General features: G+C 38.1%; 1 protein-coding gene across 5 annotated transcripts in view; it reads left to right on the top strand.

Annotated features, from left to right (window-relative positions):
• Positions 1–15,746, top strand: part of LOC134666583 (DNA-binding protein D-ETS-4) — a 46,451-nt gene that overhangs the window by 17,788 nt on the left and 12,917 nt on the right. For 2 of the 5 annotated variants that reach the window (XM_063523786.1, XM_063523785.1), the window contains exons 2-3: positions 8,682–9,453; positions 10,141–10,295. In XM_063523786.1, coding sequence (XP_063379856.1) covers positions 8,682–9,453; positions 10,141–10,295 — 927 coding nt within the window. Of the gene's footprint in view, positions 1–482; positions 673–7,685; positions 7,750–8,681; positions 9,454–10,140; positions 10,296–15,746 lie in introns of those variants that run through there. The other 3 variants (XM_063523788.1, XM_063523787.1, XM_063523784.1) reach the window with 3 other exon arrangements.

A 15,746-nucleotide genomic window follows, 5' to 3' on the forward strand; every position in this document is an offset into this window, starting at 1 on the left:
AGGGGGCCTAGGAACAAACTTGTATGACGGTGGACGCACATGTGTGCCGGGGGCAGTGAATGTGTTAATGGAGCAGACAAGCCCTAGGATGAAGTTTTGGAAAAAGCAACAAATTAGGTACCCGGCGCGGCGATCTGGTGAGGCTTAAGGGAGTCCTATGGACAGCACAGTGGAAAAGCTTATTTTATTGTCCTCTTATTTTCTCAATGACTCTTCAACTTGAATAGAACTGCATTGTCACAAAAGACGGAAATATATCCAATTAAAATCTAATTAGAAACATATGACGTTAGTTCCGAGTGTTCTATTATAGTTTTATTGGTGAGGCGTACTTCCCGCGGTGACGTAGACAGCCATTGAGGCTCGAGTGCGGCGCGGGCGGCGCTCAGTGGCCGTGTGATCTACCCGTCGCGCACACGCTGGGGCATGGACATCACCAAACACCAGTGTTTTGTTTTATTGAACAATACACTAACTAGTGACTGAGTCCGTACCTAATTTTGCTTTATCAATGATGTACAGCGGCTCAGTTGGCACGGGACTTCAGTGAACGCGTTTTGTTATTGGGCTTCAGCGTACCGGCCGGCGTCCTAACCTCAAATGTTCGCTGACTGACTGTGTGAGTGTTGTTTAGTTAAAAAGTGACTTATGGAGGAAAGTTGGCAATACCAAGTGAGTTATTACTAGGTTTATAACCGTTAGGTAAGACTGCTTTACGTTCAAGACGACAGTGCCCGTTTGAATCTGAATTTAAAAAGCTTGCACGAATTCACGTTTAAGTAATGGGCAATTTAGTTTATCTGACAGTTACATCTTGAAACAAGACGAGCGTTCTTTATTGTTGATTTATGCAGAGAATTTGTATGCAATAGAGCTTAAAGCTTATGCTATTGAAGTCACGGAGTACAAACTCGAGTAATAACAATTAGGTATGCAGACACGGAAGCGGATTTGAGATTAAAATTTAACCGAATCCAGTATGGTCTAAAATGGTATAGCATCCATGACGGTATTTGACTTCGTGTGAAAATCCCAAGGCCTTTGGCCTAACCTTGTCGAAATGGTATCAAAAGACAGGCGCATGCGTCTATACAATGTCGTGACGTCATCATTAATAAGAGCAGCCTTACTGCCGGTATCATTCGTTTCCTGTAAAAAAAATCTCACGCTGTTATCTGTTAGTCTTTTTGATCGGACTACACTCGAACCAAGTATTATTAGTGCACTAACGTATTTTAAGTAGAAAAACCCTCGAGACGTTTCACTCCGTACCGAGGAGTGTCATCAGGAGCTTTATTTAATAAACATATCTGTCTCACGGAAGTTTTGTTATTAAAATTATTAGCGCATTGTCTTTTTTGGTGACGGAACCCTTTTAGAAAGCGAAATACTTAAATATTTTCGTTCCCCAAATTAAATATTTTCGTTCGACACTGTCGACCAGATATACCTATTGTTTTTTTCTTATTATTAGAAGTATTTTCGCGGAACCCCAACAGAGGCTTTGCGGAACCCTAGGGTTCCGCGGAACACACTTTGAGAATGGCTGTTCTAGACAGTACTACTTAGTTACGTAATGTACTTCTGTACTAACGATTATTACTATTTTATGTTATTCGGGATTCTTACTGCCTAATATACAAAGGTTTTTAGACTTATCTACTAAATGAAAATTACAAGCTTCCAAGCTTATCCATAGGTACATATTCTAAGGTTACACTAATCCAAAAATATTTCAATTCCATTTCCGCGTCGCCGCACGGTGGGCTGAAAATCGGCCTCCATAGAAATAGAAACCGAAGTCTTAAATTTGAACTTTTTTTTATTGGAATAGCTTTTGTTAGGTTTTATTATGTCCCAAAATTAATCTTAGCTAATTTGGTTGGAAAAATAATTAATTATATTTTTTTTTCAAAATCTTTGTATGGCGCGTATCAGAAAAAACGAGTTTTCTCCGAAAATAAAAAGTTAACCGTAATATCCTGACAGATGATTTTAAAACCAATTATTCTTGATTTTTCCACATAATTAGAATTTTCCTACGGGGTGCACTTTTTTTTTTAAAAATGGATATATATTTTTTATTTTTATTATTTTATTTTTTTATTTTAATACGGTTATACTCGTTATTTTGACTACAAAAAATGAATTTGAGTTTGATCGAACCAATAACTTACGCGTAGTGAATTTTTGTTCTAAGCAAATGTATGGAGCGTACGAGTAAAACGGATTTTTTTGAAAAATTAAAGGTATACCGTAATATCCTTGCAGATGATTTAAGTACCAATTATTAATGATATTTTGACATAACGCGAACTTTTCTACCGTATGCACTTATTTAACAAAAAATAAAAAACTTATTTTTTCATGCTGAAATAAGTTTTTCTCATTGTTTTAATCAAATAAATAATAAACATACAAGAGTTACAAGTAGAAAATTGAAAATAAAACCATTACATCCTTTACATTATTACCCTTGTATCCTCTTTATTACATTATCTTTGTACTTAATGAAACAATATTTAACAAATTTGACATATTGACAACTGATGAGTCTAAAATTAATGATCGTTAATAAGGTCCGGTTACAATCATTAGTAGATACTACGAATTTACTTAATTAAATAAATATCAGTAACATTATCAATAATTGGTTTACATAAAAACAGAAATAAGTATATGTAATGCTATCCTAATTAAAAGTATTCTAATGCTAATATTGGAATCCTGAAAGTTTAGTTTTCCTGGTCGCTTACTTCCGAATCCGTGTCCATTTCAGAATCAGGGTACACATTTGAGGTATCTGTCACTTCTTCTTCTTGAGGTTCCAGACAAATGAATAATTCTAAAGTTTCAGGGAAGAAAGCCTGTTTCTTTTTTCCACTTATTGTTGGCCTCATTGAAGAAAGGACAGGATCGGAAGACAAAAGTAACATATTAAAAACATCCCTGTTCGAATCTTGTCTCGTTTTTTTTTGTGAGTGATGCTCTCTGAACATTCTGAAGTCTTTGTTGCGTGCCTCGGATGCTTCTTCAGAGAGATGACCAATCGGTACAATATCATTTTGTGCAATGATATCTGTGCCATGGATCAGCAATTTATGCACTGTTGGGGGCATCTTATACCAACTGTAAAATTTAATATAGTCGTCCGCTGTATCTTTACAATAGGATTTAAACTTTTCAGTGTCAATTACTTCACCTGATGTGACAGCTTGCAGAATTACAGCAAATCTCCGAATCAGTTGTTTGTCCAGTCCAGTGATATTAGCTGTTTTTTCGGGATCTTCGAAAAATTTTCGTGCTGTGTTTCATTCATTGTTCCAGAACCTTGTTTTACTACATCAACTAAAAGATTTAGTTCGTCTTTGAAGCGATCTTGAATAATCTTCTTCCGTAGTTCCATCTTCTGTTTAAGGCCCCTCTTTTCAGTTGCATAAAATTCTTTAAAGTCCAATCGATATGCTATATGAAGAAGGCATTCCATGGTATTGATCCGGGCATGTAAAGATGATAGTCCAAATTCATATAAGGTAGTATCAGGCACTGTTTTTTTCGAAACTTTGTCTATATTGTTCATTTCATTAGGCTTAGCTAAACATAAAACGCATGTTGCACTTGACTTAGCCTGTGAAAGATATGTGCAGATTTTGCCATCTACCATCGTCATCTTCAGCTTATGTGTCACTTTGTTGTTCCTATGTTCTGTGGGCACTAGGTCTTTGATTTCATCGTCCATTTTTTTCTTTTGAGCTAGAACAAAGTTTTTGTTCTCTTTAGTAAATGTAAATTGCTTTGGACGACAATATGAAGCAGAACATGGTTTTGGATTTGTCCAAATTGTCTTGTCGCCAGAGATAAGCTTTAGTGGCACTAAAGTCGTCATAAAAATGCTTGAGTCATCTTGTTCACTGCCACCAATTTTCTGCTTGTACCGGCTTTGACTGGAAGCACCGTCAAATCCCCATTTAGAAATTAAACTTAACTGCATGTCTTCTACTTGTTCCTGTAAACTATTCAAAATTCGTGTAACTGTTAAATCCAGCAAAGCTTGCAATGTTATCTCACACGAAAAATCCGTTACAGTAACAGATTGCGTTGGTGGATAACAATCTAATTTAGCCTTCTGCACCTTATAATACGATGGGTATAAATTTGAAGCACCCTCTCTGATGGCTGTCTCTCGTAAAGTTATGTATTGCCATTTACTTAACTTCAAAGAAATCAGTAGACCTAATACCTTCTCTGCTGTAAGTGACGCGGTAGAACCAGGCTTCTTGATGATTGCAGTGAATTTCTGGACTGCTTCTGGGTTCTTTAACATATATTCTATCAATGATGCAATTTCACCCCGACCATCTTCTTTTAAAAGCTTTACAGCTGAAAACACCACTTCGTCTGTGTTTTCAACGCTTAGATCGCTGCATCTGTTTTTTTTCTGCTTCGTTTCGAGGTCTTCGAATGGTTTACGTTTCAATCGCGTCATGGTTCCAGTTGATGATGTGCTTAGTGTATGAGGAATGAGATCACTGCTGGTTGATGCGTGGGCTAACTGAAGATCCAACTGAAGATAAAAGCAACTTGGCCAGTCAATATTTGCTTCTAACCAAGATCCATACATTCTTCTAAATTTTTCTGTGTTCCGTTGGCTTTTCTTCCATCTGTAAGTAGCAGCTCTTGTAAATCTTCGGCAAAATTCTTTCAAGGTGTCACGATCTTCTTCTGATAGGTTAAGGTTTGATTTAGTTAGCACTATTTCAAACAAAGCTTTGTGATTTAAACTAGATCCTTGAGATTTTAGGATAACAAACAAGTCCAAGTTCGTAATAAGACTGTCCATGGTTTATGTTCGTGTAAGTTAGCGGTTAAGAAGCTCAAGATGAACTAAAATATAAAATGTACCCCTTACCTATTTATTGCTATTACTAATGAACACCACCATTCTACGAGTATATCATTGCTATATAATTAGTTTTACGTCTAATTATAAGCATAATGATTAAAACCTTAATGATTAAACTGCATTCATAATATCTACTAACGATACAATCCGGACCGGACCTCATTAATGATCATTAATTTTAGACTCATAAGTTGTCAATGTGTCATTTGTTAAATACTGTTTCATTAAGTACAAAGATAATGTAATAAAGAGGATACTATGGTAATAATGTAAAGGATGTAATGGTTTTATTTTCAATTTTCTACTTGTAACTCTTGTATGTTTATTATTTATTTGATTAAAACAATGAGAAAAAGCTATTTCAGCATGAAAAAAATAAGTTTTTTATTTTTTATTAAATAAGTGCACACGGTAGAAAAGTTCGCGTTATGTCAAAATATCATTAATAATTGGTACTTAAATCATCTGCAAGGATATTACGGTATACCTTTAATTTTAGAAAAAAATCCGTTTTACTCGTACGCTCCATACATTTGCTTAGAACAAAAATTAACTACGCGTAAGTTATTGGTTCGATCAAACTCAAATTCATTTTTCGTAGTCAAAATAACGAGTATAACCGTATTAAAATAAAAAAATAAAATAATAAAAATAAAAAATATATATCGATTTTTTTAAAAAAAAGTGCACCCCGTAGGAAAATTCTAATTATGTGGAAAAATCAATAATAATTGGTTTTAAAATCATCTGTCAGGATATTACGGTTAACTTTTTATTTTCGGAGAAAACTCGTTTTTTCTGATACGCGCCATACAAAGATTTTGAAAAAAAATTATAATTAATTATTTTTCCAACCAAATTAGCTAAGATTAATTTTGGGACATAATAAAACCTAACAAAAGCTATTCCAATAAAAAAAGTTCAAATTTAAGACTTCGGTTTCTATTTCTATGGAGGCCGATTTTCAGCCCACCGTGCGCCGGCGGCGCCGCGCCTCGCGCCTGCACGATCTACACAGGCTACACGTGTAACTTCGTACGAGTCGAATTCTTTACCAAAATTGTGCGCGGGCGCGTCTAACATGACATGATCTCCAAGGACATAATGATTACGCATACTCAGAGCTCAAACTGTTACTGGTCGTCGGCAATGTTGTGAACAGATACCTGTCAATGCGTCTATCACTCTGTTTTTAAAGTTCTTGACTGAGACCCTGAGACGAATGCCGTACCGATGTTATTACATATATATACTTAAACTATGTTAATTCACTGTATGTACCTAAACCTATTTCTAACGCGCTTACGCTATGTTAAGGCTATTTGTTCTATTAGGATTTAAATAACACAGACGCTTTTGTTAATATTTATAAAGGTAGGTAGAGGCATAGAGGAAACTGTGAAACGCAGTTTTTGTCTGTATAGGTAGGTACTGCAAATGTTGCGCAGTCTTAACACTTGCCTCTTATGTGGCCTGCCCTTTCCGATTTTCCAACAAGCGAAGCGAAGTGAGATTTAACCTTTATTAAACATCAAAAATTAAAAACACCTTCGAGTGATCTTTCATTTTACATGACTTGATTCCGGGAGCTTGGCATGTCAGTTAATAATTGAACAAATTAGAATTGAGGCGATTGCGGATGTGTGTAAACGTATCAAGGAATAATATAAATTATGTAAGGCAGAGTATCTAAACAATTCCACGATGTTATTACCTAATAAATGCCCAATGCAATTATTAGTCGGGCGATTTAACTAGGACATAATAATTGGTTTCCGTTTTTCGATGATATAAGCTATAAGCGTAATTGTTTTCGTTGTTCCGTCTTAATGCTTATACTGTACTTGTAGGTAACAATAAAGTAGGCAAATACATTAATTTTGCGAAACCCTAATGCCACAACAATTACCTACTTAGTTCGAGACGACAAACACTCCACACCTCTGGAGACTATAGTGTTGAACAATACATAGGTATTAGAGACAGTTGTTCTTTATTGCCAAATATGTTTATAAGTTAATTTATTAAAAAATAGCGAATCAGCGGCAGAGAGACAATTAATTTGTGAATATCTAGGAAGAGTTCTGCTTCTTCCTCGCGTTATCTCGGCATTTTGCCACGACTCATGGGAGCCTGGGGTCCGCTTGACAACTAATCCCATGAATTGACGTAGGCACTAGTTTTTACGACAGCGACTGCCATCTGACTTTCCAACCCAGAGAGGAAACTAGGCCTTATTGGGATTAGCCCGTTTTCCTCACAATGTTTTTCCTTCACCGAAAAGCAACTGGTACCTAAATATCAAATGAAATGATATCCAGTGGCGGATTTGCAGTCTTTGCCGCCCTAGGCCCCAGGCCCTATAACCGCCCCTTTCGCAGCACACATTATTTTTTCTTGTAATCATCAGTGAATTTTTTTGTCCCAATTTGCCGCCCCTAATTCTTTGCCGCCCTAGGCCCTAAGGCCAAAGCCTTAGGGCAAATCCGCCACTGATGTGATGTGTACATGTGTGGGATTTCTTGTCAAGTTTTGTAATTTCTTTTTGTTTCAATACATGCAGAACTGAATATTAGTAAACTGCGCTAATATCTGCGTTTCTTTGTTTTCTCTAAAACATATACCTACTCCAATCCGATTTTCCCACGTACGTATCGACTAACAATTGAAGCTAGTTATCGTGAGAAATATGAATACAATAGTGATTATTGCATAAAAAACTAATGAAAATGCTCGGAAGTCGTTTTCCTGAACAGACCGGTGTGACGACTATCAATTTCGCGAAGACTCAGTCAGTAATGGTGGTTGTGTCGCGTAGAATGGGTCTTTGCTTGTCGTTACTCAAAGTAAGTTTTGAATATTTCATATAAAGATATCAGCATTTGCGCTATATATTAATACTATTACCTACCTATTAACCTCCACCTATCATTTAATTGCGAGGTAGACTAAGATATTTTGATCATACCAATAGGTATGTATTGTACTACAGAAATTGAAATATCAATATGTTTTATTTCTCGATCTACTGAACAAAAGATAAGTTATATGTTCACATCCAGTTATTCCGCTCTACTTTGAATTATAAAAAGTGCATACATTAAATAACAATATATATCAGAATTCTATAAAAGGGTAGGTATGAATTCTGTACTTAACTACTACCTACCTAAATCAATTGTAAAGACGTAAAGCGAGTTCACTATCCACTCCGAATATATTTTTAGTTCGTCTTGTTTTCTTTACAACATCTGGCCATCATGGCAGAATAGTTTGACGTCGTCGTTTTATGATGATCTCATGTATGACGATTTCTATGACGATAGATGGCTCTCCTATACATTTAGGTATATGTCATTATAGCGGAGATAATACTTATAATCTGTGACAAAAATTCCACGATATAATTAATGTGTGAGTTTGAACATAAAACTTGATTTTATATACGGTGTCGCTTAAGTAACAAAAGAAGGCCATTGATGTGGATGTGAGGATTTCATGAAAATCATGAACTACCCCCCTTTATTCAGTAAAAATTAATGGTTTCGGTGTAATTGGCCTTCGCGACAATATTCATAAGTGCGAAAAAGTATAGTTAGCAACAACTCGTAATATTTACTAATTAGCTGAAGCAAGCATTGAGTAATTAAGTAACCAATTTAATAAATATTTAATTTAAGTCCTTAAGTGAATTTCTTAGTTATTATTTTCGTTGCTATGAGGGCAATAGAAATATATGGTATCATTGAAATAAACAAAGTTTTCATATTGTCCCTAGATGCCACAGACGGTCCCGCGGTCAGGCCTGAGCCCGCCGTCGGCGACGCAGGGCGAGCGCGCCGTGCCCGCCTCGCCCGCCGACCTGCAGCACCTGCTGCGCTACCTCGGCGCCGCCTCCCCCCCGGAACCCATGCTCCATCCCCCCGCCACACACACCAAACCACCTCCGCCATACCCAGAAGATAACTCTTTCCTCGAGCGCCTACATGACTTCGAGGGATATCCCACACCTTCACCCTCTTCTGACGAAGGATCCATTCCCGCAGTAGCGCTCCAGCCTCCCTCGCCTTACAGCTCCTTCTCCTACTCCCCCAACGTATACATTAAAGAAGAGCCCAACAGACTTTCCGTGCCAGAGTTCGCATCTCCATACCCTCTTTCTCCTTCCGGCTCCTGTGCCTCATATGGCAGCACGAATCATTATTCCTCCCCCGTTCCACAGCATGAGGAGTATATCGACATTGAAGAACTGTTGAAAGAGAATCAGATCTCCCAAGAGAATAACCAACAGACTTTTATCACTCCCAAACTCGAAATCGAAGAGCCCAGAGACCACAACCTTTTAAGATCATTCCTTGAAGATACATCATTCCAAAAGAGGTTTAATTTGAGGCCGGTTGAATTGGATGTGAAGATGGAAGAAAGCAGTGGAGGGGCGAACACAGAAGACACACTGGTCACTTCAGAAATGGACAGAGTTATTTGTATGGCTATCGAACAATCGAAGAGGGATGTCGACAACACGTGCAATGTTCTGGGAATCTCACCAGGTGAATGATATTTAGGATTAATCAGCTACTGCTGATTGCTACAGCCCTGCCACTGCAGGGTGTTCTTAACTAAGCCTCGGTTCCCCTCGGCTTGACTTTTAAGAGATAAATTCAACACCTTATCCAGCAACTTGGAAAAAAAGCAAGCCAAATAAGCTTCGGCTTGCCCGACCGATGTAGGTAATCGACTCGCCACTACTGTTAGTTAGTCACCTCGAAACAGATTATTGTTTCTCCTGTAAGTCATGTCTTCGCATGCTGTAATGTAATGCTTATTACCTAGCGATGTAAATTACACTTTAACCATCATGTAAGCTGACGTCAATCAGTGTCAAAAAAATTCCAAGTAGAAGCCAAGCGCCTAAGTACACAGTGATGATAATGATAAATATAAAGGTTTTCTACGAACTGGCCGATTACGTAAGCTGTCAACTGTATGCTACTGACCGACTTGATGATTAACAGAGCTAGAGCTGCTTTTTTAAATCAATTATTGATGACAAAAACATGACAAAAAACGTTTACAGTTAATTAACAAACCCAAATTTGAAGATGATTTCATCGTTTAGTTTTTAATCAATATCGGCACACTGATGTCTTCTTTTAAAATTAAAATATCATCTAGTTTAGGTATCTCACACGAATAATTTAAAAGTAATGATTCTAATGCTGATTCTTGTTTGACAGATCCAATGGTTTGGAGTACAGAAAACGTAAAGGCTTGGGTGGCGTTCACACTCCAGACGTTCAACTTGCCGATGGTACCGACGGAGTACTTCGCGATGGAAGGTGCCGCGCTAATGGCACTTACAGAAGAAGATTTCAACCGGAGAGCACCTCAGGTACAATCCTTTTTAGACTATTTTAACCCCATTCAACACGTAATAAGGTTAACAATTCAATACACATGCAAATGTACTTCTAACTTATTTTGAACAAAAGCAGATAATAGGATTGTAATAATACAATGCACATCAGATCACAGATATTACTGTTTGTTAATTTTATGAGACAATGTAAATGTTAAAATATTTGGGCTGGGCGCGTTAATCGGCCGACCCCGCGAACGAGGGCGTGGGGTTCAAAGTCTTTAATAACATTACTTATCAGCTATTAATGATAATACAATCAAACTTATTTAGGTATTATAATATACATATTATAGGTACTTAATCATCACTCGCACGTGACTTTCACCGAGTAGTACGCCGTTAAAAACTTGCTAGTTCAGCATTTTCACTCCCTTAGGTATTGAATAAAAAATAACATTTGATGAATATTTAATTTTAAGATTACTATTATAATATTCAACGGTTGTGTCTACAGACACGATTTTTTTCATTTCATTTTCATTAAAGTTTTATATTTCGCAAAGAAAGATAATAAGTATAGGCGCATCGCATAGACGCCAGGCGGCCGAAGTGAATCGTAGTTCAGGTTCTTCAAAAATGCGCTAATAGATATTTTAAGTAAAACTTGCTACATAGTTAATACTGAGAACTTGTGAAATCATAACGAAAATCATAATTGTGATCAGAATCGGTCTCCTAGGTAATAATTTATTATTTTTAAGTACCTACGTATTATATATTGCAAGTTTAAAGAATGCTACTTATCTTAAAAGTTGACGAAATATTGTAATCTCTATGAAATGTCGTAAGTCCTGACCCTGAACATTTGTAAACAATTTAATGTCATCATTACTTACTCATAGCTGTCATACTGATTGAAGGTGTGGGGTGGGTATTTTCTAATTTATCAATGTACCGAAAACAAAACTTTTACAATGGTAAAATAAATAGGTAGGCTCACTACTCGTACCTGTGTAAATAGTTTTACCTATAAAATATGGAAGGAATGCGTGCCTAAAACATATCGATAAGATAAGATAAGATAAGATAAGATAATCTTTATTGGTACAATACAGGTACACGTCAGATACAATTTTGTACAATAATCATACAAATTCCACATTACAGAGTATTTCAACTGAAATATACACAACATAGTAATGTCAACAATTCAAAAGAGAAAAAATAAAAACAATTAATAAATATGTTTTACATAGTCATTGGCAGTGCCATTATTTCATTAAAGGTGTAAAAGTTTTTTGTAAGTAACCACGATTCTAAATTTCTTTTAAAGGATTGGTGAGTCTGGACATCTCTTATGCTATCAGAGAGGCGGTTGTATATCATAGGGCCTGTGACGTAAACCGACTGTTCGGACCGTGTGAGTTTATGAATCGGTGCAACTAGGCGGTCTCTGTGTGAGTTGCTTCGTAAATTATGTGAGGTCACTATGCCTTTCCGTTTAAATTTATTTATGTTTATGTAGGTAAAGGTCGCGATTTGAAGAATAACCAGGCTAGGTAGGGTTAAAATGCGTAGGTTCTTGAAGTGATCGCGGACTGATTCATCACTGCGGATACCTACGATGCTTCGCACTGCGCGCTTCTGCATTCGAAAGGCACGGTCAAAATCAGATGCTCGGCCCCATAGCTCAGTTCCGTACAATAGTATAGAGTGGACGGTGGCGAAATAACAGGATCTGACTGTATCTCTGCTAGCTGTCGATGCAAGTCGTCGCAGTGCGTAGCATGCTCGACCTAGACGGGCACATACGCTATCGATATGTTCCCGCCAAGACAACGAGCTATCCAGCACAAAGCCGAGGAGTTTAGCGGTCGCAACTTGTTCAATTTTAGTGCACCCCGCGTGGACCTCGAGGTCAGTACTTTGGTGGCCGTTTAGACTGACGCGTAGAAAACAGGTCTTTTCCGTATTAAGTGCTAGGCCGTTCTGCACAAACCAAATATATAATCGATTGACGGTGTCATTAAGGGCCACTTCGAGTAACCGTTCGTTCGGTGCTGTGATCACTACGGTAACATCGTCAGCGTACATAAATACTTCGTCCTCATCGAGAGCCCCCGGTAGATCGTTGAGTAGTATTGTGAACAGGGTATTAGATAAACAGGAGCCCTGCGGAACTCCCATTACGCTACTTTGTTCTGCAGACCGTACCCTTCCTCGATCACCTACTACAGTTAGGGTTCTGTTCCTCATGAAGGACACCAGTATACTGAGCGCGGGTCCACGGAAGCCGTAGTGATCAAGCTTGGCCTCGACAAGACCGTGGTCCGCGGTGTCGAAGGCGCGCGAGAGGTCGCAGCACAGCACGGCCGCCTGCCGCCCGGCCTCGCGCGCCCTCATCACCGCCCACACAACCTCGCGGACCAGGTCCGTTGAATTTCGACCTCTTTGGTACGCGTACTGCCGGTCTGACATCGCGTTTTGGGACAACCAGAAGGACAACATACGCTGGTTGAGACCGACTTCGATAACTTTGCTGAGGGCGGGTACCAAAGAGATAGGGCGATACGACTTACTAGCGCTTTTTGGTCCTTTCCCCTTATACAAAGGTGATATTTTTACTTTTTTAAGTGATTCTGGGAATGTCCCATTTTTAATACTAATATTAAAGAGGTGCGATAGCGGATAGCTAATTATCGGGCTAACAAATTTAAGAATGCTCGGTGATAATTCGTATATATCCTGACTATTCTTGGGCGCTATCTTAACCTGCATTATTTTGGCTACTTCATGAGCAGTAAACGATTCAAGTCGTATCGAGCGGTCAAGAGGCGGCGTGCGAGCGGCGAGCGCAGTCAGCGCGGCGCGCACGTCGGCGCGCGGTGCGCCGCACGCCGCCGCCGCGCTCACGAACTCCGCGTTCAGCGCGTCCGCCACCTGCTGCTTGCTTGTCACCGGGATACCGTTACATTGTTTTATCAATTCGGTAAAATCCAAAGGCTCACTGGGTTTTCTAGCTAGCTCCTTATTGATAACGTTCCACATTGACTTGCTTTTATTTTCATTTTTACTAATTAGATCATCATAATACTCTGTGCGTTTTGATTTTAGTTTAGTGCAATAAGCGATTGATAGGTTTTCCGCAAAACATGACAACCTACCAGAGTCCGGAAATTTATTTTTTAGATCCATTACATCGAAAAGGAGGCACTTGGTGGTTAAAATGTCAGTATCGACCCACGAGTTAGATTTTTTATAACACTTACTCTTTTTCTTTGGGAAACAAATGTTAAACTTGTTTATTAGTGAGTTTAATATTAGTTCGGCTAATTTATTCTCATCATTATCGCATCTCGTTATCACTTCAGTCCAATCTATAGACTCGAGATGTTGTCCAAAATGGACCTTATTTGTGAGAGTATAAGATCGTCGAGGCAGCGGCTCGTGTTTGCGCGACGAAGTTCTAGTAATACCGGTTACTTGCGCGCAGTGGTCACTGAGGAACGTTATCGCTCTGTGCACGGACACACTGTCACGGCAGATATTATGATACGCGTGATCCAAAAGTGTAGATGACGTAGGAGTAGTGCGTGTATAATATCATATGACATAGTTGACAGTCACTATGATTGTTCATATTAACGGAAAGAGAAGTCATAGAATGTAATGGTTCCCATACATTCTACGACTCTCTTTCAGCACAGACTCTACCCGAGGAGTTTTTGTCGAGGTCGAGGGTGTTTCTTGAACGAGCATTATTTTTTCTTTACTATTTGCGGAGGATACCTACTCCTTAGTTTATGTGAGGATTATAGTGGTTCGTGAATTTTATATGTAGGTATTTTGATCTAAGATATTCGAATATCACAATAAAGCAGACCATTATTTTTTTACATTAAAATATAATAATATCGTTTTAATTCGTGCCGCATCGTAAAATGTGCTCCTTAGATCATCACATCACCTCAATGTAATTGCTTCCTAATGTTTTTCGGCAGATATTACATCACGGCAGGGTTTTGACATGTGATCTAATTTGGCATTATTATGCATACGATTTGATGGTTCATACTTGTTGGCGAAAACCTACCTCTAAGATTAGGTACCTATACTAAGATGAAAATAAATGAAGATGATGAAGGTAGATGAAGGTGGACTAAAAGTAGAAGCACTGTAGGTAATTAATTTCACTTAGTTATTTCATAAACAGATAAATCCAGAGAAAAAAAGTAAAATGAGACATATATTTTGAGATCCACTTCAATAATTTGTAATGTTTCCGTAAAATCTGATTCACCTTTTACTTTGGTACATTACTCTGGGCTTCTAAGGCTCTTCTCTACTTCAACTACCTATATATATACATTGACCCAAGCGGGTATACTACCTAGAAATCCTAGAATAGCAGTGTTGATCGTAGAACGAAGTATGACTGTATCTAAGTTAGCATTTTACAAGGAATTTCAGTGGCGTTTGTAGGCTGAAATGAACTTTTTAATGTTTATTTAAATTTGTTGTAGGCTAAAATAAGCTTTTTAATGTTTATTTAAAATTCCATGTACCCATTACTAGCTGCAGGCCCTAAAAACGAACATTTCACGACTATCATTTAAGGAACCAATTTAGGCGTGTGTTGTAACAGCAAGGTGCAATTGTCCCGGTTTCATTACGTCACTAGTTAAGGAAATCCGTTAAGGAAATCGGGCATTATGCAAGTGATTACGCTGTGCAGACTACAAACACGCTGTAATCGGCTGGAATGCAATATTTGAGGAAAAGTCTTAAAGGAGTTGTGAGTGTGACACTGATGTGGGAATCGATGCTCTCAAAACTGTATATCTTTTTTCATCACACTTGCTCGGAAAAGATGTATTTACACGTAGGGCTTGCGGGCGGGAAATTGAAATTTTCGCCCTAGGGCGGAAAAAATCTTTTCCGAGCAAGTGTGATGAAAAACACTTATTTACACGTAGGGCTTGCGGGCGGGAAATTGAAATTTTCGCCCTAGGGCGGAAAAGTGTTTTATACAGAAGTTTGTTTTTATTAATTCTCCTTTTTTTCCTTACAAGTGTGATGAAAAACATTGTGTGTGCCACGGGCGGTAAAGAAATTCCGAACTCGTGAACATTTTAAGCCCTCGCTTCGCATCGGGCTTAAAATTGACACTCGTTCGTAATTTCTTATTTCCCGCCCTTAATACACAATGTACTATACCGGGGCTATTTGGTCTTAGTCTATTATCATTAAATTAAGTGATGCATTGCTTTGGTCTGAAAAATACGAGTTATTCTCGGTGACTTCGATAACGCTAAACAATTCTACTTACTCGTACTTACCTCTGTGTTAGGGAAAATAGTTTTAATTTTTGGGCGACGCAAATGTTTTAATTTTTGGGAATCGCCTAAATGAATTTTAATAAAGAAATTGACATATATACTGACGGCATCAACGCAGCCGCAACAATGTCGCAACCGCTAA

This window comes from Cydia fagiglandana, chromosome 8, assembly GCF_963556715.1.
Source record: "Cydia fagiglandana chromosome 8, ilCydFagi1.1, whole genome shotgun sequence".
Lineage (NCBI taxonomy): Eukaryota > Metazoa > Arthropoda > Insecta > Lepidoptera > Tortricidae > Cydia > Cydia fagiglandana.